This window comes from Sphaerodactylus townsendi, linkage group LG14, assembly GCF_021028975.2.
Source record: "Sphaerodactylus townsendi isolate TG3544 linkage group LG14, MPM_Stown_v2.3, whole genome shotgun sequence".
In the NCBI taxonomy this organism is placed as follows: domain Eukaryota; kingdom Metazoa; phylum Chordata; class Lepidosauria; order Squamata; family Sphaerodactylidae; genus Sphaerodactylus; species Sphaerodactylus townsendi.
Genome location: NC_059438.1, coordinates 27,983,309 through 28,006,995, shown reverse-complemented (window position 1 = coordinate 28,006,995; position 23,687 = coordinate 27,983,309). Strand labels below are relative to the sequence as shown.

The following is a 23,687-nucleotide window of genomic DNA, read 5'->3' as shown; positions in this document are numbered from 1 at the left end:
ACAGTTTATGAAAATCAACATTAGGCAGAAAATGGAAGGCGGAGTTAATCAGTTCTCCGATTGGCTAAATGCTGTAAGTTAAATGCTTTGAAACTGACACTCTAAACCAGTGCTTCTCAACCTTCCTAATGCTGCTACCCTTTAATACAGTTCCTCATGTTGTGGTGACCCCCAACCCTAACATTTATCCATTTTACAGATGGAGAACACTGATGCAGAGAGTCTGAGGCGACCCCTGTGAAAGAGTTGTTCTATCCCCAAAGGGGTCGTGACCCACAGGTTGAGAACCACTGCTCTAAATAGTTTCCTCTCCTCTCCTCTGCCCATTCTCCCTTTTTTCTTAATCCTCCCATTTCTTTTTTATGTGTGACATGCCCTCTTTTTATGCAGGCTCCACTACATTCTGCGTAACAAAGACAAATAACAGGAACTTCCTCTTTACAGTATTAAGAAAACAACACAGCCCTGTTCAAACCTTTAACAAAGTAGAAAGGAACTTCAAGTGCACATAATACGGCAAGACTCATTTTTAAACAACAAATAAATCAGGTCCAGAACTGGATGTCCCACTCTCTGCAGCCACCACAGGTTGGTAACAATGCAATATCAGCAGTTATTTGGGGAAAAATAGTGAACTGAGTCTAAGTTTGTTCTTTCCATTCATCTGTACTGACCGTCAGAATCGTAATGTTTCCAGATGTCCAGGAACTGGGATGCCGTCAGCTCCGCCAGATGCAGATAAGGGGGCTGTTGCTGCTTCCCGGCCATGAGTGAGTTGGTCCCCAACAGAGATGCTCTTTTGCTGCTTTCAGCACCAGGAACTGTTCACCAGCTTCTCTAGCTGCTTCTCTGCTCTTGCTGCCTTTATAAACTCTTTGGAGCTTGCAAAGGGTGCCGGTGTCCACCAGAGGGCTGCAGATCCTGGGACACAGCAGCAAAGAGAAGGGGTGCCAGGCAACGGAACTGGGGGAGTGCAGGCAGGTAGCTCTGGAGTTTCCAGCAACCCCTATGGTTACAATCTCGGATGCCATCAAGGCAGCAGGGAAGGAGATTTACAGGGAGTAACTAATGCTGTTGCTTCTGGTTTCTAGACAGGGCAGCTAATCCACTGAGAGAGTGTCCATAGTTGACAAAGGCACTGTGTTCTTCCAAACACAATGTTACTTCTTCCTGGAGAAGAGCAAAGAATGGCAGGGCTGGTGCTGCACCACTTGTGGAGTGGTTTAGAACAGGCAGGGCAAAAGCATGGGCTTGAAAGGTTTAGCCGATGTCCACTCCCAGGAGCAGGTTATGTTTTCTCCCATCTCCATATACCATGATGCTTTTGCTTTGCCAAGAATAGATTTCTGAACCACACTGTGCTTAATTTCCCAGTCAGACAGTTCACATCCCTGCAGGTTTTTTGCATTCTGCACAGCCGGTATTTCAGGAGGGTTTTTAAGCATAATCAGCAGCGCATGCAAAGGGGCTTGCCACTCCTTCTGTCATGTGACAATGAAGCCCATTGCAGATGGCAAGGCAGGCACCCCCTTCAGACACAGAGGCTGTGAAGTCGTTACACAGTGACGACGGCCTCACTGGTGCTCAGCTCAAATCCTCCTAAGTGAAAACATGCTCCTATGATCCATTCAGTCTCAGGCAGAAAGCATGCTAGAGAAGCAAGCCAAAGAGTCTCTACACTACAGCCACCCCCAACTTCAGAAAAGGACTTCTTTCATCAGCAGTTAAAGGCTGCTATCCATGAGCTCCTGTAGCACACCCCTCTTCTGTGGGGCTGCCCAGCAAAGACATCTATAATCATGTGTGGGGTGCTCCTGCAACGTCCTGTCATTATTTTGCAAAGATTCAGGAGAGCTTCAGAGAGTCTTTTTTGACACAAAGCTTAAACTGTCGGGTTCCAATTCTGGCAGAAAGGTGGGAGGTGTTTATACGGCAAGCATGTAAATATATGCAGAAGTGTGTGCCTGCCCAGGTTTTCTTGGAAAGACTCTTTCCTGAAAGGAGTTCTGGATCTACTCTATAATGATCCTCCTCACACTAATGAGTCCCTCCAAGGCCCAAGTGCTCTGTACCCTCCATCATTTACTAGGCAGTGTTCTCTCTGCAGGTAGTGGCAGACAAACCAAATTGCCACAACCACTATTCTGTGCACCAGCAAGTGGTGATAACTATTATAAGGTAGTGACAGGAGAATCAAACTTGAAACTGGGCGGTCTGGGTTCAGACCCACACTGGAGCTCACTGGTTGGATCTTTGTCTCCCCTGTGGCTCAGTAATGCAAGTTGGTTGATTATTCTGCTCTGAATTCCTCAGAGGGACAAATTTGCATTGGTTCAGAATCTGAGGTCTCTGGCCAGACTTGTTTTTTAAACACAAAACTTATTTAGCATTTGGCTCAAACGTTGATGTCACACATTTTCACAGAACTTTCTGCTCAGATCTTTTTAAAAAAAAATTGGCAGAGAATAGAGAAAATGAGCAAACAAGGTTCTAATGGTGATTGTCTAGTTCATCCAATTACTGGTCATATTGATATGGATCATTTAGAAAACATGGAATGCAAATGTTGCCCTGAGAAGGTGATGAGGCAGAAAACTGTTCACATGAAAGGTTTCTGGATTTCTTCTTTAGGAAATAGCCTGGAAAACAGAGGACCTCTTCCATTCCTGAATGAAAAAAGTCTGTAATGTCTGGGAGCCAAAAACTTCTATAAGTAAACGAATCCCTGAATCAGACCCTTGATCTATCAAGGTCAGTACTTTCTACTCTAAGTAGCAGTGGCTCTCTGGGGTCTCTGACAGAGGTCTTTTACATCCCCAACATCTTCTTAAACTTGAAGCCCCCAGGATTGAACCTGGGACCTTCTGCATGGAAAGCAGAGACTCTACCACCATTCCACAGCCTCTCCAGACAGTGCTTGTTCTGAGGTTATAGGCAAAGCCACTTTTGAAATAGATTGTGCCCAGATATGAGCAGGGGTAGTTCAAGGTATTTGGTTGTCCCATCCCTTCCTGGTCTTGTGCTGAGTTGAGCTCTTTCATAGGAAAAAGACCCCTGTTCTAAGAGGCCAAGAGAAAGGGTCCCTCACACTGAGGAGTTTTGCTGCAGTGTTCATCCCACCCCTTCCCAGTTCCAGCATTTCCCCTTCAACACCACAGATGCTAAGCTGGCCTCACATAAAACCGTGGTGACTGAACCAGGTGGACTCCTCTTCCTGGCCGCCATCTGTCCCAGGATGATTATCTTTCCTGCTGGTCTGCCTGTAGTTTATAGTAAGGAAGGCCTCTGCTGCTCCCACTCTTGTGCTGCCTCATCTCTTCCTTGTGCACGCTAAGCATCACTTGACCCTACCAGCCCCACCAGCTGTCTCATTTTTCACTGAGCTGAGTACTGCTTTCGATAGCTCCGAGGACACTGAAGGATGGAGAGACCGTACCGTCCTCTTGCAGAGGTTGTTCCAGAAGGACAAAACCTACTTCATGGAAAGTGGGGGTAGAGGAAAAGGCATCATGTGGTTCCACACGGCTCTTGGGTGAAGCTGAATCTTTCCCATTGCTGGTATTTAAAGGCATACACACACACAAATAGCCCCCTCCAAAGGAAGAAGAAGAAGAGTTGGATTTACATTCCCCCTTTCTCTCCTGTAAGGAGACTCGAGTGGCTTGACAAACTCCTTTTCCTTCCCCCTTCACAACAAACACCCTGTGAGGTAGGTGGGGCTGAGAGAGCTGTGACTAGCCCAAGGTCACCCAGCTGGCGTGTGCTGGAGTGCACAGGCTAATCTGAATTCCCCAGATAAGCCTCCACAGCTCAGGCAGCAGAGCGGGGAATCAAACCTGGTTCCTCCAGATTAGAGTACACCTGCTCTTAACCACTACGCCACTGCTGCTGGAAGCAAGGCAGATAGATGCAGGACTCTTGAAGTCCTTTCCAGCCTCCCCCCAGCAATGCAATGTTACAGATTCTTGAGAAGCATACAAAGCAGTAATGTTTCAAACACAGACTTGCTTATTCAACTCCAACAATACAGTGTCCCAATGTTTAGCATCCCATGTGCAGTGCTGGTCACCCCATGTCAAAAAAGGACATGGTAAGAAAGGAGAAGGAACAGAAGAGAGCAAATTTGTTGACAGTGGATTGGAGGAAAGGGCAAAGAGTTTGGAATTGGTAAGGTTTTAAATGAGATGACTGAGGGCAGGAATATACACAGACCCTGACTGTGGGGACTATATGTCGACCTCTACCCAGAGCATGATGTGATGAAACATCTTACTCCTCTGTCTACCTAGTTCATTTTTATCTTACCCTCGCACCCTCAAGCACAGGATGGCATGCATGGTTCTCCTGCATTTTATTCTTCCATCAATCCTGTGTGGCCGATTAGGCTCAACTGCACAGTTCTTATTTCTTCTGGGTTTATTTGAAATGATGTTTCTTCTTTTGCTAATTTAGTTGCCTGAGTGGCTTTATTAAGGAAGAAAACAGCATTGAGGGGAGAGAATCGTAACACTTTTTACCCCCTGCAATTTTCTTGCCGGTAAAAAGTGTTAGAGGAAACTTGTAGGTGTCCATATTCAGTAAAAAGGGGATGAGAACCAATATTTTGGTAAGCTAGCCATTTCCAAACAGTGTTCCAGAGAACTATAGAACTCTGCAGAAACTTAGCAGGAGTTCTTCAAAAAAATAAGTACAATAACAGTCGACACGTTTCCTCATAAGGCAGGTTACCCAGTGTGTGTGTGTGTGTGGGGGGGAGTTGGGAGCATTCTAGGGCACAGACACAGTTAATGAGGAGTAATTATGTGGGTTGGCTATTGTCCAGCCTCAGCTGAGAAGCAGCGTACTTTCCTGTTCCCAGAATCTCTGGGGACTCCATGGCGCACATGTAAGATTTCCCCAATTGACAAGTTGATGCAGAAAGGCCTTCTTGAAATGCTAGCCTGTGGAAAAGAAACAATGGAAAAGAAGGAAGTTCTTTCCTTTTATGGAAAGAAGGGCCTACACAAAATTATACAGTAAAAAATCCTCAAGTCACTGGACTTTGGTTGAGTCCCAGAAGCACCATCTCAGATGTTCTTGAAGCAGTGGTTAGCAGAGACCCCCAAAAGATCTCCTACCAGACCTCCCAAGTTAATCCAGATGTGATTCATGGAACTGACTCCATTTTTCTGACAGATGTAATGTCACTGTGATTCATGGAACCGACTCCATTTTTCTAAATTCCATTTCAGAAAGACACAGCAGGTTCTTTTCTTTCAGAACCAATTAACGGGCAGACTGGTTTCTTAAATGCCTCTCCTGCAAGCTGTTTACAAAAATTACAGGGGAAGTTTTCAAGACCAGCGGCGATCAAGTGAAATCTCTTTCCCACCAACTGCTCTGACAGCTCTGTCCACCCAAGGGGAGGGAGGTGTGTTACCGTGGATACGGGACCAAGAAACCCAGTTCCCGGGGCAAGGTTTGACAGCCATAAATGGTGAATTAAAGATTAAAAGCACTCTGAAAATTTCCCGATCTGAAGAGCGCTTTTTATCATCTGCTGCAAAGCGAGCCTGGAAGACCCAGGAAGCTACTGTGAGACAGGGGTATTTTTTTGCCTTTGTTCTTTACAAAACTTGCAGAAGCCAGGCAGAAGCACAGTGTTGCCCGGGCATTAGCGCAAGACCTGTGCCCCTGAGCATATTAACTGGCAGGGAGCAGGAGAAGAATACGCAGCAGGCAGAGCTTTCTGAGCTGCCACCCTGGAGCAAAGGAATCAGAGCTGGGCATGCCGGGGCGATCAGCTGCTGGAGAGATCAGAGGCACAGATGTGGTCGCTGAGAGCAAGGCAGTCAGCTGTGTGTGCGTGTGCTTGCGTGTGCTGCTCTTTGTCACCTGCCTGGGCCAGCAGAATAAATCTGATGTGAGAGAGCTGGGAAGAGGAGAGGCTTGCTGGGGCTGCCAGTAAGAAGGATATCCCAGAGGAGGAGCCATGTCTGTAGGAACATTAAGAAGAAGAGTTAGGATTTATATCCCCCCTTTCTCTCCTGTAGGAGACTCAAAGGGGCTTACAATATCCTTGCCCTCCCCCCCCACAACAAACACCCTGTGAGGTAGGTAGGGCTGAGAGAGCTCAGGAGACTAGCCCAAGGTCACCCAGCTGGCATGTGTGGGAGTGCACAGCTAATCTGAATTCCCCAGATAAGCCTCCACAGCTCAGGCGGCAGAGTGGGGAATCAAACCCAGTTCCTGCAGATTAGATACACGATCTCTTAACCTCCTATGCCACTGCTGCTCCTTATGCACTCTAGTAGCCAGCCAGAGAGACTTTAAAAAAAACATATTTTTTATTTTTTCATATGAAAAGACAACAAATAAAACACAAAACATTCAAAAATAAAAACAAAACACAACCCATTACACATTATAAGGTGACTTCTAGCTATCTCATCTGTAGAGTTAACTTCAGTTAACTCTAACGTCAATTCACACAGTTAACCTGTAATTTCAGTAACTCTTTCTTAAACGTCTTCTGGTGATTACAAGTCTGCTGTTTTCTTTAGCTGTCAAACCCTGACACTACTTTTCTATTTGAGTAGGTCTTCAAAAGATATTCTGTAAAGGACTTCCAGTTGTGTGAAAAACTGTCCAAACATTATCTCTTAATCAAGGTGTCAGTTTTGCCATTTCTGCATATTCTATAACTTTCAGAATCCAGTCCTCTTTTGTGGGTATCATATTGTCTCTCCTTTTTTTGTGCAAATAAAGTCACTTCTGCAGTTGTCATATACATAGAGTTCTATATTGCTTAGGAAAGTCATCCCCTTTATTCCCAACAGAAAGACCTCAGGTTTTTTCAAAACTGTTATTTTCAGGATTTTTTTGCAGTTCCTTGAGTATCATATCCCAAAAAGTGATAGCCTCCTTAACACGTCCACCATATATGAAAAAGACCCCTCTTGTTGTTGACGCTTCCAGCACCTATTTGACACATCTTTATACATCTTTGCCAAATTTTTTGGTGTTAAATACATCTATCATCATTTTGTAACAGTTTTCTTTCAAACTGTAACATGTAAATTTAAAACCTTTCCACAGTCTCACCTGCTGTTCCATCAAAATATCTCAGCCAGCATTTCTAGACCAATTTATTCATTACAGATTTAGCCACCTCATCTTCTGTATCCCATTGTAGCATCTTATACATTTTGGTTATCAAGTTGTCATCATTTATACATAAGTTACATTCAAAATCTGTCATTTGTGAAACAAAACTAACTTTCTTATTATCATCTTTAAATGTTTCTAACAGTTGGTAATAATGAAACTTTTTTAAATTTTATCTTTAAATCGTTCACATTTATTATCTTGAAAAAACAACGGCTCGGTATATGTACGCCGTTTTTCAATTGGGGAAAACCATAAAGTAGTAACCCCTGCAACAAATCTCTAACGTTTCACCCATATCCATAGTAAAATCCTTCTAACATAATGATTATTTTCCCCTTGTTATATCTCAGAAGTACCCATGCCATCCAAATCTATCATTGTATTTCCCCCTTGTGTATTTTCCCCTTGTTATATCTCAGAAGTATCCATGCCAACCAAATCTATCATGCCCCTCCAGATCCAGGAATTTACTGTTCTTCAAAGTCACCCATTCCGTTATCTGCACTAAACAAGCAGCTTCAAAGTACAGTTTTAAATTCAGTGATGAGATACCCCCTCTTGCCGCCTGAAGAGGAGAGAATGAGGTTGAGGGTGTGGAAAGACAACCACCTTGTATGAAATAAAATTTTGGCCACAGCCGGTTTATAGGTATGCTGGCCCATCAACTTTATTGGGTATCCTGAGTTCTAGTACTTTGGGCAAGGGGAGGGGGCAAGGCCAGGGGAATTAAACCTTGTTCAGGCCCAGGTTTTACGGCTTTCATCCTTCCATGGTAGATTCTGTTAAAGAGGAATTAACTCCTTCTCCACACTTCCTCTCAGGCCTCAGGTAGGATGCTGTTGTCCTCAAGGTGTGCTTTTTCTTAAAGCACTGGAGCAGTGCAAGACACCACGCTTGGTAGAATTCTTTTCCTGTCTTGTCTCGGGTCAGAACCTGGCAGCCGTGGCCAGGATTTCTGTCCCTGAGTGCTGTTGGCAAGATAAGGCAAGATCTTGAACTACATTGAAGGAAGGAAGGCTTCTGGTTTCTCCTGGCTGTTGGAAATGTATAAACTTCCTGTATTAATTATTGAGGAAATTATATGGCTTTATTGTGTATGAATATTTCAATGCTTCCAACTCAGTGCCTCTAAAGCATGACAGGAATGCAAAGAACGAAGGAAGGGATAGGGATTTTCCCTGCTTTGAAATGGTCCTTTCAGTTCAGTGGTTTGTTTTACACAAAATTCTGTTGATGGAATGAAAGCAGCACAGTTTCAAGCTCCAGCAAGGAGTTGCCTCCTTGAATCCTTGCAGGGAGTTGGTGTGGTGGAAGGCACCGATGGACTGCACAATCCCAGTGAAGAAGAAGAAGAAGAAGAAGAAGAAGAAGAAGAAGAAGAAGAAGAAGAAGAAGAAGAAGAAGAAGAAGAAGAAGAAGAAGAAGAAGAAGAAGAAGAAGAAGAAGAAGAAGAAGAAGAAGAAGAAGAAGAAGAAGAAGAAGAAGAAGAAGAAGAAGAAGAAGAAGAAGAAGAAGAAGAAGAAGAAGAAGAAGAAGAAGAAGAAGAAGAAGAAGATAGTAGTTTGGATTTATATCCCCCCTTTCTCTCCTGTAGGAGACTCAAAGGGGCTGACAATCTCCTTGCCCTTCCCCCCTCACAACAAACACCCTGTGAGGTAGGTGGGGCTGAGAGAGCTCTGAGAAGTTGTGACTAGCCCAAGGTCACCCAGCTGGCGTGTGTGGGAGTGTACAGGCTAATCTGAATTCCTCAGATAAGCCTCCGCAGCTCAGGCGGCAGAGCTGGGAATCAAACCCGGTTCCTCCAGATTAGATACACAAGCTCCTAACCACCAGCCCCTCCCTAACCAAGGGAACAGGCAAACCATCTGAGAAGAGGTGGGAGCAGACCATTTTCTTCCACGTCACCAGCTCTCTTTCTGCTCCTTTAGATCACCTGTTCTGCTACTCAGAGATCTGGGGCTCAAATAACAATTTTAAGATAATTTTAATTATGATTGAGAATGCAGGTTTCTACAGAAAATGAGAATGTTCTGATCTGTAGTTTGCTAATATGCACACTATGGTTTTTGTCACAAAAGATCACCCTTTCTCCACTGGAGAGATGAAAATGAATTGCTGACCTGCTTTCCCCCCCTTTGCTACAGAAGCATAATTCTAAATATATTAGGAATGATTGTCCCAAACATTCCTGACATTCTGCCAAGTATCTATATATTCCTGCTTAACAAAAAATAGGGGGGGGGGCTAGGATTAAGGCTATAGCCAGTAAAGACATATCATTTAAGAACAATGGAGAAGACATTCCTGTTGTTTGGGGCCATGAATGGATCTCCCAATGTATAGTTTTACCATAAAAATCAATGCAAGGTGCTGGAGGTCTGATTGGAATCAAGTCTAAGTGCAGGGGAGTGGGGGCTTAACTGTTTTCCCCATTCCATTTTTTAGTAAAAACAACCATCTACCCATCAAGTTCTATTTGTTAATTTTCTCTACCATCAACTGCTATTTGTTGTTTTTTCTGTATGGGGAGGGCAATACCTACTGGGAAAATGGAATGGATGGTCAAATAGTTAACCTCCTCCATTTCTCCAGTGTAGGGTTAACACAGGGGTGTCCAACTCTGGTTCCTCAGATGTTCGTGGACTACAATTCCCATCAGTCCCTGCCAATTGGCCATGCTGGCAGGGGCTGATGGGAATCATAGTCCATGAACATCTGGGGCACCAGAGTTGGACACCCCTGGGTTAACATATGGGCACTTGTTACAGGCAAACCCTTGCCAGAACTCCCCATCCCTCACTGGTGTTCAGTGGAGCAGAAGTAGGGGGTGGGAGCAGGGTTGATTTCATGATGTCAGTTCTGGGTGGGAAACCATGGAGAACAGGAAAAATGCTATAGTAACATGTGATGCAGCAATTTGATGTTTACTGTTTTGCCAGTCTCTACCCCCCAAATTCTCCCCCTACTGTTGGGGCTGGAAAACAATGGGAATGTGATTGCATAGAGTCCAGTCTTTATTATTTATTGGATCCGGTATACCGCCCAATCCCTGAAGGCAATCCCCTGGCATTTTCCTCAAGGGGGACTGTAATCTGGAAAGTAGTTGCAAAGAGAACTCCAGACTCTACCTGGAGGTTGGCAACCCTCGTGGGCTAAGAAAGCAATGTTCAGGGTTGAATTTGGAAATAGAGAGGCGGAGAGAGCTGACAATTTTTGAGCCGAGAGTGTGTGAGTGTCTGGTTTGTTGAATAAGACAATCAGTTCTATTGGTGGCTGTAGGATGCTGTTTACTTCCCCAAGTGTTGTTGGTTGAAAACACCAAAATGATACATGGACAATATCACAGCTCTGAAAAGAAGCAAACCCCTTCAGTGCTGCCCCTGGATAGTTCTCTGCTTGGGGAAGAGGAGGGGAGAGTGTGTAACAATGCTTTTTTACACAACTCTCCTTCCTCTTTGAGAAGATTATACGGATTGGGGTCATTGCCTATAGGATTTTTGGTTACATTAAAATAATAGATAATTCTAGACAGCCCGAGGGCAAGCAAAGTTCTGCTATGAAAGGCTTGTTGCTACACTTTTTAATGCTAAATCAGATCCAGGACGGTTTCCATTATGTAATGAGGAAACGGTTCCGACAATGTACCAGCAGCTGACATGAGCAGGAAAATTGCTCGCAAAAGCAGCCTCGGAGGATGGGCTGTAGAACATCAAAGCCATTGGCTCATACTTTTTAAACACAAATGTTTCTTATCCCAACCAAGGGGTGGTACAAAATTACTTTTAAGGTTGCTAAATTTGAAATGGGCAATATACAATACTAAGAAAACTGCTGGGAATAACACTTAAGGGCTGGAATTTTGACACATATATAAATATATATATATATATATAGAAGACTATTATGATAAGTGAAGAAGAGCTAAATTTAAAGAAATTTTAAGGCAAATTTATAATGTATATGTTTTTGTAGCAAATAATTAGTGGGGAGATAAGATATGATGGGAATGTGATAATAGTGTGTATTTTTGGATTGCCCATCTAAGGAACTGAATCTTGAGGTTATTTTTTATGTAACTGTATATTGTATGTACTTGTGTAACAACAGAAGGTACATCAGATTTGTATATAGGTATTGTATGGACGAAATGATGTAGACATTTTTAAGGACTGGTCTTTGACCGCAACTATAAAATTCATTCATTCATTCAAACCAAGGGGTGGCTCAGGGCCAAACTACATGTTACGGTGGGCACAAGTCCAACCTGTGACCACCAACACTATTTTAGAGGAAAGCAGCCATGGAGGGCTGTTTCATCGCTTCAAAAGGCATGGGGGGGGGGAGAGGGGAAACAAGATGGTCGTTGCCACCGTTGAGGCCACCGTTGAGGCATTGGAGCAATTTTAAAAAAAATTTAAATTTTTTTCGAGAAAGAGTCAGGGAAACAACTTCCAGATGTTATGGATCTTCAGTGCCTCATCATCCCAGCCAGCATCATGCTGGCAGGGGATGATGGGAACTGTAGTCCATAACATCTGGAGGACTGCGAGTTTGACACCTGTGCTATAAAGTGATGTTGGAGGCCACAGGTTGTCCACCCTAACACTTAGTTTGGCTCCCAATGCCCTCGGATTAGGGTTGCTAGCTCTGGTTCAGAAATATCTGGAGATTTAGTGGTAGAGCCTGGGGAGGAGAGGGTTTGGGGAAGGGAAGGACCTCACTGGGGTGTAATAAAGCCCACCTTTCAAAGCTGCAATTTTTTCCCAGGGGAATCTCTCTCTTCAGGCTGGAGACCAGTTGTAATTCCAGGACAACTCCAAGCCTTGCGTGGAGATTGACAACTGTATTATTGGTACAGAAGGGTCTTAGATTTAAGCTGTTTGCCATCTTTTTCTTTTAGAGAATGTTTCAGCTTCCTGGACTGGGGGACAAGCAGGGGATTGTGTTGGATATTTTGAGGAGCTCCAGCAGCAATATTACTTTACTGGGATTTCTGTCCACACCTCGCGGGAGGGAAGTTTTCTTTCTCTGAGCTAGAACAACTGTAAGCCACACCATGCCATATCTGTACTAGTGATTGCCTAAATATTCTACTTCAGAAAAAGGGCTAGGCAGGCAGAGTATATAGCTGCATGTTGCAGATGCCCCCGCTTGTCATTATGCGCAATAATGCAGTGGGAGGGAAATCAGTGTTGTATGTGATTAACTATGAGAGACCAGCTTAGCCAGAAAATTTGCAGCTGTGGATGCTTTTGCATGGACTCCGTTCAGCCTGGGAGGACCTGGGCTCTGAAGATTTACGTTAAGAACAGTTGCAAACATCCCTTTGGGGGGGACGAGGGGCAAGTTGCTAAAGCAAGTGGTGATGCTTGAACAGCAGGTGATTTAAGATCAGCCTCTCTGCATTTCCCTTCTGTCAGCCAGCAGCTTCTTGCAGTATAATGCACACTGGGGATGGTATGCAGGCATACTGGGGACAATTCTCAGAACTGGGTTTAAAGTCCTAAATGCCTGAAGGCCGTCACCATCCATATCAGCCTGCTGGGACTTGAGATTGGCGGGTGGGATTTTCCTGTGATCCTGTGGAAGGTGGAGTTTGGAGAGGAGAGGGACATCAGGAGGATATAATACCATAGAGTCCAATCTCTAAAGTTGCCATTTCCTCTGGGGTATTGATATCTATAGCCTGGAGACCAGTTATAATTCCAAAAGACCTTTAGGCCCCACCTGAAGGTTGGCAACCTTTCTAGGCTGTGGAACTTCCTTCCCTACAATGCTATGACTACTTTTGTTTGTATTGGTAAATTGTGAAGATTGTACTGTAAGCTGCCGCCTCTATAGAGGCAGCATAAAAGAATCATAAATAAATAGAGGGTGACATGTTATCTTTTCAGGACTTCCAGAGCCAGGATTGCTATGAGGCACACCCTCAACCATGTCCTGTCACAGCACGCACGCACACATGCATGCACACACACGCCCCCTTTGCACGCATGCACACACACGCCACTTTTGCTCAACAGTGGACCTTGCCACTGTTGCTGAGAAAGACTGTCCTACAGAGTGTGGGGTTGCTGAGGACCTCACTTGCCAGACAGTGGAGTGCTACCTGCTAGGCCAATGTAGGCAGGGGTATTGGGGGATCAATTGGAGTTAAGTGCAGCAACTCCACTTGGGTTGGTGTGGTTTGGGGTGTGGTGGATAGCAAGCTGCCTTCATCACCACTCCTGGAGAAATCTAGGAGGCCTGTACTTGAGGTGCCCTGACATCCTTGGACAGTTGCCAACAAGTCTGGAGACCTGTTGAATATTGTTTTATGCTGCTTTGATGGCCTTGTTTTTGGTGGCTTGACTTGTTATTTATAAGGTTTTTTTAAAACTGATTGTATTGTATTGTATTGTATTGTATGGCTTTCACTTTGTGAGCTGCTTAAAGCATGGAAATGAGCAGCTGAATCTTTTCATGACATGAGGCAAGTAACATCCCATCAAGACTCAGTTAAAGGGGACCAACATTTTTGTTCCAGTCAGTCGTTAACCTTGTCTACAGTAGACTTAAAGCATTTTCATGCCAGAGGGACTTTGAATGATTTATCTGATTATTTACTCTTCTATTTTAGTTGATTGTTTTATAGCTCATGGGATACAATCTGGCTGCTACTTGTAGGATTCATTGCTTTTAATGTATTATTATATGTTCTTTTATTATTCTAAAACAACCTTCAGCCTTCCCACCTGCATCATTTTCCCAACCTGAAACACTCCAAGAGGGGGCACTATTTGGGTTGATGACATTTTTCCTGGGATACATGCGGGTTTCCTCCAACAGACAGACACCCCCCCTCCACGTCAGTGGTGGGATTCAGTAGGTTCACACCACTTCGGCAGAACCGGTTGTTAAAATGGTGCTTGTGAACAACCAGTTGTTAAATTATCTGAATCCCACCACTACCCCCCCACCCCCCAGACCCGTGGTGGCGAACCTATGGCACTCCAGATGTTCATGGACTACAATTCCCATCAGCCCCTGCCAGCATGGCCAATTGGCTGATGGGAATTGTAGTCCATGAACATCTGGAGTGCCATAGGTTTGCCACCATTGCTCCAGACTGTTTCAGGCTTGAAAAAAATATGCATGGGAAATGCTGGAACTTCTTCACCTACACTTAATTAGATACTGCATGCATAGGAATCACAACTTATATGCTATAGTGTTGACCCACCCCACCTTATGTATTGAGTAATGTGTGAAGTGGCCTTTGAGAGCTCTCCTCAGATCCTTTCTGGCCAGCTTCTTCGGTGCCCACCTCTGGTCTCTTCTCAGTTCTTAATTATTGCTTCTAGCAAGGCTGTTGAACCCTTCAACTCTCATTTGTTGAAAGGAGGACTTGGAAGGAGTTCAGCCTCCAGAACCAGCAGCTCATTTTGTGTTTCCTTCTGTTTGGGTTTTCTCCTTAATGAAAATGGTTACAGGGCAGGAGGAAGTTTGCAAACAGGGGAATAGAAGAGCCCTGACAAGGGACATCAAAACGGAAATAAGCCCGAGCAGAGGATGTTCAGACACTGTCTTCTCAGCTGGAGAATCAAGCCATTGATTTTGAAGGTTAATTAAGGGGGAGGGAGAATAACAGATAGATAGATGGGGAATTTCCATCCCAGAAACACATGGCACAAAACGATGATGTTGCCCAGCACCAGGGCTAGATCTGCCATTTGCTGCTTGGCTCACCATGATGCTTGGCAATCCTGAGCTATTGGGAAAGAGCCCCAGTTGTAGAAGTTCATTCCAAGCTGAGCAGGAAACTCCTGGTGAAACATTGGTGCACAGTGGTATCATACAAGAAGGGCAAGTGTAGTTATATTTTTTCTCTCCTAAGCTGTATAGGAGAGTTGAGGGCAAGAATTCATACTGAGGACTTGGCAACACAAAAACCTGAGCTTTTTTTCACCTCCACCCCTCCTCCTTTTGAAGATATCAAGCTATCGAGGGCTTTGTGAGCAGGTATACTTTTTCTTCCAGTCCTAATTTCTTGTTGCTTGAGAGCTGATATCATGCTGGAAATTGTGTTTGGGCATGTGTGTCTCAAGCCCTGCTTCCTCCATTAATTTTCCTCCTTCCTCTTCTCTTTTTCCTCCTTCCTTAACTGATGTGCAACACTGCATGCTTCCCAAAGTCAGCTTGCTGGACTGTTCCAAATGAACATTTTTGCTAAGCTACAGCGCCCCTTGAGCATTTAGAAACCCTCTGTTGAAGACCCCTTGTAGGAGAATTAGGCAACATGGCTAGGGCTGATATATTCAACCTGTTATCAGTAAAAACGAGAACTGCCAGTGTGCATACTCACTCTCCATACAGTCTCATTTTTTGATGCTTCCCCTTTCCATTGCTGAAAGGGGGAAAACATTTTTATTTTTACATGCCTGGGATTGTCCTGAAGCATACAGAAATTGTCTTGGGCTAGTGGGTACATCAAATTTGCTAATAGAGGGAGACAAGTAGAAAATCTACAAGGACTCATGAAAGGGGAAGGAAAATAACTTCAATGCAATGCCCCCCTTTGTTTCCACAATAGGGCTTTCCCTTGTGGAAAGGTTTGAAAAGGAACAGGATATCTTTCTCATCTCTTGAGTTTTGTCCCAGATGGGCTGCAGTCTCCCTCTTAGATGTGGGTGGTGCCTTTGAATTGTTATGGTTATTGACATGGAAACAACTGTTATCTATTAAAGGGGAATAATTAGTATCTTTCTCCTACACGCCCCATCTCTCTACTCTCCAGCTGCAGAATGGAAGCAATGATTTGGTCACGCATATTGTGAGGATGGATGAAAGGAGAATTTTTACTTTTTCATGATTACATGAAGATAAATAGCCACAGCTCCTAATTTCTGTTCAGGAACAAATGAACAACACTGTTCCCTTGACTTAAGGGCCCCTTGCTGGGGTTACTGGAAATTGGCTATGACTTGATGACCCTTTATAAACACACAATGGGTACCATAATGAGGAAACAGTCCAATTTTAAAAAGCCTGGTGCATTCCACAAAATCTTAGGTGGTTCTAGAAGCAGATGGGTTCTCTGTGCAGCTCCAAAAGTACTTTTCTGAAGCACTTCCTACTCCACTGAAGTGTAGAAGAGAGCAGGACCTGGAGGTAAATGAATGATCTTCCCCTTTATCAGAGGCCTAGAGCATGGAAAGGGGCAGTTGGATTGGATTTTTTGAGTGCCAGCCCCTCATTCATGAAAGAATTAATTTGCTGTTGGTTTATTTGCTGTAACCAGATCATTTAGATTACCTTGTAACAAATGGGGTATCAAGTTTAGGGTTCTTTCTGTAAAGTAGATGTCTCTTTCATAATTAGTAAAATGCACAAGGGAGACATGCCTTGAGTCATGCAGGCAAAAGGGGGAGCTTTGGATAAAAAGTTAATTGTTCTTTGTTTTCCCCGCTCACATGTTCTTTCTCTTTTATCTTCTTCAGATCTAGATTAATATATAGTTAAAATGCAGCTCATTTGAAAAGTTTTTTATTATTGTCTATTCATGTATTCCCTTCCTATCTAGTTTTATTTAGTAAAGAATCTTTTTGTAAAATCTCACTCACAGTGTGCTGGCGTTGTCAGCTTTTGTTGTATTGCTCAGCTAAATATGATGACTATGAATATGAATATCTTACCCCAACTAAAGGTTATGGGCCCAGAGCCGGCATGCATACCACTGTGCAGATGAGTATGAATAGATAGGAGCAGTTTTGAAATATAAGTTTTCTGAACCTCTGAGATAAATCTCTTTTTCTTGGGGCAACTCTTGGACTTGCTGAAGGCAGGAGCCTTTTCTCTGCAGCTGGTGAACAAAGCTTGCTCAAGAGAGGGAAAGCCTGTTTTTGCATGTGCCTGGAGATAAAAAGAGGAAGGCTAAGTTGCATCTCACAGGAAGAGAAATCAACAAGACAGCTCGTTTGCAGCACTTCAAAGACCAGAGACCATGGGTGCCAACCAACCCGAAGCTGTGCTGCAAGCCCAAGGAATCATGAGTCAAAATGCCACCCATCCAGTCTCTTCGTATCCTGTTTCAAAATTAAATAGTCACAATTATTTACAGTAGAGATCTCTATTATTAGTTTCAATGAAGATGCAGGAAGTAAGCCATGTAATTATTAAAAACCCTTCTGATAATCAAGCAGAACTCAAAAAGATGATGCATGTGCTAGTTCTGATCCCCAACAAGTTAAAGATTTTCATGGCATAAATCTAAATAACATCACCTACTATTAAAGGAATAAGACATTTTCTCCAGGCTTGTTGGCAATCCTGTACTTTGGAGAGAGATGCTTTGGAGAAGAAACAAGTAGATTCCATGTCATGGAATTAATTGTTGGAGAACACTGTATAAGTATAAAATATAGTGATGGCAAGATAATGTGTACAGTTGAGGTGGTTCTAGATGGGGAGTACAGTGTCCTGACCACTGACCAGCTCTCAGACAGCTTAATGTCTTTAGAGAGCCAGGGTGGTGTACTGGAGAACCGAGTTTGATTCCCCACTCTGCCACTTGGGCTGTGGAGGCTTATCTGGTGAGCCAGATTAGCTTATGCACTCCAACACATGTCAGCTGGATGACCTTGGGCTAGTCACAGTTCTTCAGAGCTCTCTCAACCCCACCCACCTCACAGGGTGTTTGTTGTGATGGGGGGGGGGGAAGGAAAAGGAGATTGTACATCCCTTTGAGTCTCCTTAGAGGAGTGAAAGGGCGGAGTATAAATCCAAACTCTTCTTCTTCTACTACTGTAAAGAATATCTTTAGATGAATGGAGCAGGGAAAGATGTGACTGCAGAAGTGTTATGACTGTCTCTTAAAGAGGAATTCCCTGCTCTGTCTTGCACGCTGCCTTGAAAACTAATGCAAAAAGGGGAAAAGGCCCGTGTAATCATCAGGAACTTCTGCCCTCCTTCCCACAGCCTCGTCTGTCTGGGGCATGGCTGTGCTGACAAGCGATCCAGTGGTTACCATAGTGCTGACGGGCCTGCAGCCAAAGTTCTGTGTCTGTTTTCCTCTTAGAGGGAAGGCCTAGTTGCTATGGGAACCAGGAAACAGCAGCTGGTGGCTGAGGAAGGGAGCTGATGTGTCTGTTGGAGCTTGAGGGGTAGCGGGAGGAGGTGAAAGGGCCTCCCCAAGTAAGTGTTTGGTCATGACTTGCTCCTCTGTGGGGTTGCTTGGGGCTCCAGGGTTCTCTTCCTCCAGGTGGGAGCTGGAAAAATTATTAAGAACAACCTTTAAAATCTCATTGTATGCATTTGCTACTTGGCAGTTCAATAATTTTATTTAATGTTGTTTAATACGAGTTGCTGCTAATACTCTAGTTTATAAAGAACATTTGGTTTAATGGATTGATAGATGCTCATTTGCCTTTATTATGTTTGTGGGGGGGGGGGGAGGGTAACTCTTGTAATTTTATTCCTGGAACCACTCCTGTGCAATCAACATAATCTATGACTAGGCATTGGATCAACTCAGAAAACAGGTTGTTAGACAAATTACATCTTTTACAAACAGATGCATTGATTTATTGTGAAAAACCTTGAAAAGGTTTACTTAAGAGGCATACAAATCAATACATTTGGGTGCTAAATATATAAAGAGATCTGGTCTTTCAGTACATACATTTTGCTATTAAAATTACATTCTAGTTTGTCTTTCTCATTGAGACTGTGTGTCGAATACATATTGTAAATCAATGCAATCAATAGAGAAAGCGTCTCATAAGCAATGCAATAGGACTGAGATTATGGAAACTGAAACAAAACATGAAATATTAGGCATTATAGTTTATGTAATATAATTTTCTACACTGTATAAGTATAAAATGTAGTGAATGCAAGATAATATGTACAGTAAACACAAATACATGCTAAACTCATTTGTATAGGTCACTGGTGTTGGGCACCTTATTGTCAGCAGCATATAAGGTGGAAGGAGAACCTTCCGAATCTTGAAACCATTTCTTCTATAATTTTCCCCCTCCCTCATGTCACTTTGTCAGATTCCCCATTCAGACAATAAATCACTTGATGGGTTCAAGACATGTCAGGAACATAGAAAGAGACTTCTGGCAAAAACCATGCCAAACTCTTGATAACATGAGTGTAAGATTCCCACCCCCACCTGAGAAGCCGACAGTTCACATTGTCCGGCCTGGAGGCTCCTCCCAGCTGCAGAACTCCAAGGCCACAACTAGAAGTGATAAAACTACACCTGCAAAAGTGAAAGCGATTTTCCCCTCCAGCAGCACCATCATGAGATACTTACATCTCTGGTTTGTGAAACAACTTTTAATCCTGCCTCTTAGAAGATGAATGAAAACAGCAATGAAACCATAGATGAGCACATACAGATGTCTTAAAAGGGGATTAGACAGATTAAAGGAGGGTAGGTCTGTGAGTAGCTACTAGCCATGGGGAGCCCTCACATTCAGAGGCAGTAAACAACTGAATATCAATTGTAGGATCAAACATCTGGAGAAGTCCTCAGAAGTCCTCAGAAGTCTCTGCCCTGATGCTGGACCTTCTGGGTAACTGGTCGGCCACCATTTGAGATAGGAAATAGGATGCTGGATTAGATCAACATCTGGACTGATCCAGCAGGGCTCTTCATAGAACCCACTGAAGTCAGAATTCAGCCATCATTTGACAGCAGTAATTGCCTGAAATCAAATTCTGAGTTCTTTTTAAATAGTCTTTCTGGACCAACAGGGAGTGGGTGGGCAGAATGTTGCCTCCCTACCTCCTGAGGCATGGACGTCTTTTTTAATTTAAATGACCGGTGGTGGCAAAAGGGTGTCCAGCCTGAAGAGGGATGTGAACTTATCAAGGATCACACACAGAAGAGAATAAGGCCAAAGGGAAAGAGCTGGCGATGACTGCAAATTCACCAGCTGTGCCTTTCTAGTGACACCAAAATCCATGTGGTAGAGATGATCACTTATTAGGTCTTGAAGCTGCTTTTTTCTTTTAAAAAATTCTGCATAGGGTGTCAGTTGATTTGCTTTCCAAGGGATGTACTTTGCAGTGCGTCTTAGTCCACCATCAGGTGATAATTAAGCACAACAGGAACTGTGAATTTTGTGGCAAGGGCTGTCAAAAGACACCAGGAAACAAATATCTCTTCTGAGACTTCTTGATGGCATTCAGACCCAACCCAAAATAATCACATGTATTGCCTAACTTCAGGTTCTCATAATTTTGTTCTCATAGTAGTCCCCTCTCCCCTCCCACAGACCTTTATTCTTCCAGCTGTTTAAAATCTCTTGTTCTTATTCCAGAGGCTCTGCCGGATTAATCAAAGATGCAAACCGACAGAATTCAGAAATGTGTGAATCCTTGCAAGTTGCCTGAAGGATTTCAAAGCAAGGTCGTGGCACCTCGCAATCCGAAGCTGATCAGAGAAGAAAAGAAGAAGGATGCCCCAGTATGTTTCTTTGTACCAAGTTCATTTTATTCTTCTAGGCCTGGTTACAAAAATAACCCTTGGGCTAACTAACTTGTGAATTCTGTTAATGTGGGGCAGAAAGCAGAAGACTATTATAACATACACCGTTCATTGCAGCTCACGTACAGTTTATGATCTGAATGTAGATGTGGGAAAGCGAATCACTTTAACTGTCACTTACCTATCAATGTCGTGATGGACAATAAATCCAGATGGACAACAGGAGGTGTCTCTTCATTCAACAAGTAACTGGCAGTGCAGTCCTAAGTGGAGTTACGCCCTTCCAAATTCCTTAGCAGGGCCTAGGATTGCTTTGTAGATTGTGAAGTTACCTGCTGGTGGATGTTGAGTCCAGTGGCACCTTTAAGACTAGCCAAGTTTTATTCTTGGTGTAAATCTTTGTATGCATATGCTTCTCTTTAGATACCAAGAATAAAACTTGGTTGGTTTTAAGGGTGTCACTGCATTCTCTCTCCAACTCAGCTCTCAGTTTAAAGTCACACACAGAGAGAGGCATTAAAATTATTATAGTACCGTTTATGTTCTGACATGAACGTGGTCCCCTTGTAAGTTAACAGTCGGTGAGAGTATTGAAGAAAGGATTTTAGCCTCTCCCTAGCCTGCCTGGGAGAACCATTTGATTTAGTCCCTGTAAGCAAAAAGCATATACAAAGTGTGTCTGCAACATCATCTGCTCCCCTAGGTCCCCAGGGTTGGGGGAAAGATTTATAGGGCTTGAATTCTTGGTAAGCTTGCACACCGACCCTTTAATGTAGCCCTGAAAATCTGTTTGCTCTGGCTTCAGGGGAGTTACTTTTAAAAAGGCACCAGAGACTCGTCCCGCCCCCCCCCCCCAGTTTCCCCCTGCCACCTCTCCCTCCGCAAAAAAACCCCTGTGGTGCCATTAAATTCACCCAATTTCTATCTGAGGTGTGCCGAGGCTGGCAAGGTACTGAGGGGAGAGACAAGGCCAGGGAGGACTCTCTCCTTCCCTGGTCTTGTCTCCGCCCCCAGTATCTTGCTGGCCTTGGTGCAGCCGGATGGAGGAAAGTTAACTACACCATTCCTTTAAAACTCAACTAACTTTCCTTCTTTCTCAATGCTGGGGGGGTGGGGGTGTAGTGGCCAGAGCGCTGCCAGGCACCAGGGACCCAGGGCAGATTATGCAAAAAACCACAAGCAAATGTACTAGGAATGTATATTGAATGGAAGTCCAACATATCTGAATGTCAAATGTTCTGGGAAAATGAATGGTAGATTGGCTTTCTCCTGGCGGTAGGGAGTACTTCCATGTGCACCACCAGAGAAAGCTGTTCTCAGTGTAGGCAGTGATGTGATCTTGACTCTGATCTTGACTCTGAATTGCAGCTGACTCCATCTACCTTCCTGAAAGAGATGTCTCTCACAACGGAGCAGAAACTGGCAGACACCCATGAGATGCGCCTCCCTCGCATCGTCCAGCTTTTAGACATGAGCGAAACTTCGCACCAGAAGGTAGCACTTCTTCTTGCTTCGCTGCCGTGGACCTGAATAACAACAAAACATGAGTTCCGATTCCAGAGTTCTGATGGCTGTGTCAAAAACAGAAGCTCTTTAGCACTTCTAAGACTCCCCAGAATTTATATCAGCTTAAGATTTTGTGACTTGTATCTTGGAGTTCGCTTCTTCAGATAGATGAAGTCCATGCATCTGAGGAAGTGAGCTCTGAATCACAAAAGCGTGTTCTTGAATTCTTTGAACTTTGAGGAGGAAATGAAAATTCATGCCACTCTTCTTTTTGCATCAGACTTAAAGTTGCATGATTAATAGGGCTGCCAACCTCCAGATGGGGCCTGGAGATATCCTGGAATTATAACTGATCTGCAGACTACAAAGATGACTTCTCTGGATAAAATTTTGGAGGGTGGACTTCCTGGCATCATACCCTGCTGACGTCCCTCTCCAAACACCGGCTGCACTCCCAGATCTCCAGGAATTTCTCCACCCTAAAGATTATTATAGTAATATAATATCAGTGTACAGTCCTTGGAACTCAACACTGTGCTATTTGTTATAATTAGGAAATTAAAAAATGTATTGATACCCTTGGTCCTATCCAAACAGTAACAACAGTGAAGCAGCACATTGTTGCTCTTTAAGATTTGCAAGTATGTCTTGTGAAAATAGAAGAAAGCTTTTTGAGAAAATAAAAAGCTAAAACAATATTGTAAAATGTATTGTCGAAGGCTTTCACGGCCGGAATCACTTGGATGCTGTGTGGTTTCCGGGCTGTATGGCCGTGTTCTAGCAGCATTCTCTCCTGACGTTTCGCCTGCATCTGTGGCTGGCATCTTCAGAGGATCTTCAGATGCCAGCCACAGATGCAGGCGAAACGTCAGGAGAGAATGCTGCTAGAACACGGCCATACAGCCCAGAAACCACATAGCATCCAATATTGTAAAACTTTGCCTTTTAAAAAATTCTATCATTGTACTAGAGAAGCTCTAAAAGAACTTCCCCGCTGATTAGAAGAGGGAAGAGGGTCCCCTTTCGCTACAGAAAAGCTACGCTGCAGATGTCGGGGCCCGTGTCAATAAAAGCCACATGGAGTGGGAGCTGGATAAAGAGGCAAATTTGCCCAAGACTGAAAAAGAAAGTTGGCTGGATCCAACCCAGATGGGTTTTATGTCAGTTCCTCCTGAAATTTATAGTCTTTCTATTGGAAAAAAAAAGGAGGGTAACCCTTGGTTGTGATAGTGGGAGGATGATGATTTCATCAAGGGGCTGAATCAAACGCTGGAGAAGAAGAGAAAGGAAATGCCTAAAATAGACATGGTGAAAAATTTAGGATGAACATTTCTGTTTCTTTTTTAAGTGGAAGTATGTTGTTTAGACATGCTTCTATCTGAAGAAGGGAACTTCATGTTAAATGTTTAATCACACTTTCTATTTACCTTTGCCTTCTCCAAGGAACATTTTCTTTTTACCAACAGGATTTATGCTCCTCTCTGATAAAACAAAAATGGCTAAGCTTCTAAATAGCTCTAGTGTGGAAATATCTGAAGCTGTTGCTATG

General features: G+C 43.7%; 2 protein-coding genes across 2 annotated transcripts in view; one reads left to right on the top strand and one right to left on the bottom strand.

The window, feature by feature from the left end:
* The window catches only part of CALB2 (calbindin 2), a 41,770-nt gene extending 40,886 nt beyond the window's left edge, over positions 1–884 (bottom strand). Inside the window, exon 1 of the mRNA XM_048515882.1 lies at positions 675–884. Within this exon, the coding sequence (XP_048371839.1) occupies positions 675–768 (94 nt within the window). The 5' untranslated portion in view covers positions 769–884. The remainder of the gene's footprint in view (positions 1–674) is intronic.
* A 17,348-nt stretch (positions 885–18,232) lies between these two features.
* HYDIN (HYDIN axonemal central pair apparatus protein) overlaps positions 18,233–23,687 on the top strand; it is a 187,323-nt gene continuing 181,868 nt past the window's right edge. Inside the window, exons 1-3 of the mRNA XM_048515341.1 lie at positions 18,233–18,321; positions 20,466–20,611; positions 22,001–22,126. Coding sequence (XP_048371298.1) covers positions 20,489–20,611; positions 22,001–22,126 — 249 coding nt within the window. The 5' untranslated portion in view covers positions 18,233–18,321; positions 20,466–20,488. The remainder of the gene's footprint in view (positions 18,322–20,465; positions 20,612–22,000; positions 22,127–23,687) is intronic.